General features: G+C 33.7%; 1 protein-coding gene across 1 annotated transcript; it reads left to right on the forward strand.

Annotated features, from left to right (window-relative positions):
* Positions 1–597: 597 nt before the first annotated feature.
* On the forward strand, positions 598–2,247 carry LOC143085514 (uncharacterized). Its single transcript, XM_076261902.1, has one exon. The coding sequence runs from the start codon at positions 804–806 to the stop codon at positions 2,112–2,114; it is 1,311 nt and encodes a 436-aa protein (XP_076118017.1). The 5' UTR covers positions 598–803; the 3' UTR covers positions 2,115–2,247.
* Positions 2,248–4,239: the final 1,992 nt, after the last annotated feature.

The raw sequence follows: 4,239 nt of genomic DNA on the forward strand, positions 1-4,239 counted from the left end.
TATGTAAACAGTGCTATTGTATTACATAATTCTTTTATTTTCGACAGTTATGCTTTATACCTTTGTCCCCAATATGCATTATCCTCTATTCTTTATAATTTTTTGCTCAATTGTCTCTATAAGTTAACTTTTTTGGGGGCCATGTTCCTATCCAGACCCTCAACAATAGCAAAGTTGAAGAGAGAATCAAGAGATATACTGTATTATGTATTTTATTGTGTATGTATTTTTTTTCTGTTTTCTATTTGTATTAATAGTTTTTGAAGGCCTCATGGAAGATTAACATGTAATTGTTAAATGTGTTACCTTCGTTAAATAAAGAATTTTATTATTATTATTTATTCATATGGCAGACAAATATTTCCTCGTGGAAATATGTTTACTTCAGTTGCGTATTCCTTGATAAAATGATATTCTGAGATAAGTGTTATAAGTATTTTCCCATTGAAACTTCCTTGTTATTATGAAGGTCACATACATACAGGGTATTTTAAATCTTACCCATATGGATATGTCAACACTACTTACAACGGTATGATTTTCCTTCGACACCGTCTATATATAAAAATATGGAAAACCCCAGTGATCTTTGCACAATCGAACTTTGGGTGTTGCGATAAATGGATAAAGTAGATTAATGTAAATTTTCTAATGTACAGTTTCATTGTATATAAGTGATATATTCAAAACCAGTAAACAGTCATTAGCAGTAAGTACGGTAACTGCAGTCACGGTGGAGTAAATAGTGTTGTTTAGAAATAACAATAACCTTTGGAAATCTACTTTCGTTTTTACTAACTAGGATGGCACAATTATATTTACTTCGTTCGTGTGTTTCAGAAGAAAAACAAAATGAAGTTACAAGCATGTTCAACGAGAAAGGACTCGTAGAAACTGTACTTCATATCTGGGAAAATGTATGGACAAAGGATGAAAAGCTTCAAGCTGAAAAAGACGTCAAAGAAAAGAAAGAAGAAAGCAAGTATTACGCCCTTTTATTTATAGAATTCAAGATGAAAGAACATTACAGCCAAGTAGATTCACATAAACATTTTGTCTTAAAGGCATACAACAGACTAAAAGACTTCGTACCAAATATGCTTAAAGAAGATGCAGAAAATCACGACCTCTCAAAGTACGACTTTTCCCAGGCAATCGGTTATACTGCTCGCTGGGTTCATATGCTGGACAATGATGCTTGGAAGAAGTCTTTAGATGACCATTATAAACGCGAACCCCATCATCCACAATATTTTGGATCAAAAAGGATGGAGACCCGATATCTTGAGGAGAGTTTAATAGATATGGTCGGCAGCCGATGGGAGAGAAATTTAAAAGGTGATGAAAATGCAAAAAACACTGACATTGTTGATTTTGATCCTGTGTACCTCAAGAGATATCACAAGGAAGATTTTGATGAAGTTTTAGCACTCATCAATAAAATCAAAGAATCGGACAAAAAATTATATTTACTTCGTTCGTGTGTTTCGAAAGAAAAACAAAATGAAGTTACAAGCATGTTCAACGAGAAAGGACTCGTAGAAACTGTACTTCATATCTGGGAAAATGTATGGACAAAGGATGAAAAGCTTCAGGCTGAAAAAGACGTCAAAGAAGAGAAAGAAGAAAGCAAGTATTACGCCCTTTTATTTATAGAATTCAAAATGAAAGAACATTACAGCCAAGTAAATTCGCATAAACATTTTGTCTTGAAAGCATACAACAGACTAAAAGACTTTGTACCAAACATGCTTAAAGAAGATGCAGAAAATCACGACCTCTCAAAGTACGACTTTTCCCAGGCAATCGGTTATACTGCTCGCTGGGTTCATATGCTGGACAATGATGCTTGGAAAAAGTCTTTAGATGACCATTATAAACGCGAACCCCATCATCCACAATATTTTGGATCAAAAAGGATGGAGACCCGATATCTTGAGGAGAGTTTAATAGATATGGTCGGCAGCCGATGGGAGAGAAATTTAAAAGGTGATGAAAATGCAAAAACCTCTGACATTGTTGATTTTGATCCTGTGTACCTCAAGAGATATCTCAAGGAAGATTTTGATGAAGTTTTAGCACTCATCAATAAAATCAAAGAATCGGACAAATAATGAAGACCTCTTTTGTATTAAATGATATAACTTTATTGATCGACATTTTGTGATTGTTTTATCAGTACAACATTACTATTGTTTATGTAATATACAATGCTTTGTATACTAGTAAATAACATTTTAATATTTATTTGTGTAATATATCTGACTGCGTCTTATTGCCGAGTATGCGATTTCTTTCACAGAAAGCGAGACGTATTGATAGTGATCCGGAGGCGGCGGAATAAACTTACTTATGAAAAGCTTCATACTTTGTTTATAATAGATGCCTTATGTTATTTTAAAGTTTCCGTCAGTCATCTTGACCTCATTTTCATTTTTCAGTTGCTACTTGAAAAAAAAGTTAAGATTTTTTGTAATCTTAGTTTCTCTCTTATTGTGAATTTTAATAAGATAACTATATTTGGTATGTGCGTACCTTAAAAGGTCCTCATGTCTGTCAGACATTTTTCACATGTCCTCGACCTTTATTTCATGGATCTGTGGACAAGGACACATTTTCGCGGTCAAGTCAGTATCTCAAATACTATAAGCAATTTAAATAGGTCTACTATATTTGGTGTACGGAATGATTTACATGTTCAACTGACAGGTGTCATCTGACTTTTCGCTGCCAATGTTAAGTTTTTCTTAAACTATAAGTAATAGGTCAACTATTATATAGTATTTGGTATATGGAATTAGTCTGCCTGGCAGGTCCATCTGACCTTGATCCCATTCTTGATTTCTACATTTGAAAATGCCTGTACCAAGTCAGGAATATGACAGTTCTTGTCCATTCGTTTTTGATGCGTTTTGTTATTTGATTTTGCCATGTGATTATGGATTTTCCGAATTGATTTTCCTCTGAGTTCAGTATTTTTGTGATTTTACTTTTTCATGGCCGGTTTATTTGTCAAAATAAAGTTTTCATGTTTTGGTCTGTTTCTTGTAAACTACAAGTAAGTGACAACTATATTTGATGTATGGAATGAATGTAAGTTGAACATGTATTTTTGGCTTGGTTTATTTGACCTTGACCTAATTTCCTTTGATCAAGTTAACTTTATGTGAGATTTGTAGTAAAATCTATTTAGGACTATCAACATAAAATCAATGGTAGGTAAAGCAGACGAGACTTTCAGTGTGTGCACTCCTTTTTTTATATCGAAGTTTCTTTTTTAAACAAAGATAAAACCTGCGTCATCCAAACGTTGCCTATGTGGAAGAAAAATGTAAACGAAAAAAAAAAAAAACCTTATAACTATAGCAAAAAGAGTTCTATGAAAATTCAATGTTTATTTCCTCGATCCCTAAGTTTTACGTTATCATGACGTAAAGAGTGCTAGACCGCGTTCAAGTTTTGAATCAATGAGATATTTTAAAATTAAGCCACGGTCAGCTAGCCATATGAGCCTTACCATCACTTGCAGTATACCTTTTCTAAAATCTTCTCCTCTGAAACCATAGAATTTTTTTAAATACACTTGGCATCAATGATTCAAGGTTTATTTTTGGAAAACGGTTAGGGATCTACCATTTGATTTTTATGGGGGGAGGGGGGGAGGGGGGGGGGGGCTAGGATGAAATTTGAAAAAAATAGGCAGGACAGGAGTTTTGAGTAATAAAAAAAAGGCAGGATGAGACACTTGCAAAAAAAAAGTCAGGACGACAATTTAGGTAAAAAAAAAGTCAGGATAAACTAAAAAAAAAAAGGCAGGACCGAACAGAGTGAAAAATAAAAAGGCAGGACAGAGATTACAGCTAAAAAAAAATGCCCCCCACCCCCCCCCCCCCCATAAAAATCAAATGGTAGCTCCCTTATGTCACACAGCTACTTTTGAATAGGTCATATTTCTTAACCAAAAATCTGTAGTGCTGGAAATCTACTTTCAATATTCAGCACTATTTTGTTAAAATTATTGTAATATTAAGGCACCTGTATTTTACAGTACTTGATTTGTACTTGAATTGTAAGTACTACAGATGTTTGTTTACAACGTTACTTTTCAGCGGTCTTCAACACGGAGCCTGGACTCACACCGAACATCAAGCTATATAGGACCCCAAAGATAACAAGTTTGAAACCATTCAAACAGTAAAGCCAAAGGTCTAAAATCAAACTTTATAAAAAAAAAAAAAA

Source organism: Mytilus galloprovincialis, chromosome 8 (assembly GCF_965363235.1).
Source record: "Mytilus galloprovincialis chromosome 8, xbMytGall1.hap1.1, whole genome shotgun sequence".
Classification (NCBI taxonomy): domain Eukaryota; kingdom Metazoa; phylum Mollusca; class Bivalvia; order Mytilida; family Mytilidae; genus Mytilus; species Mytilus galloprovincialis.

What these genes read in the sequence shown, in the direction of transcription:
- LOC143085514 (XM_076261902.1), top strand. Translation starts at nt 804, where the DNA reads ATGGCACAATTATATTTACTTCGTTCGTGTGTTTCAGAAGAAAAACAA.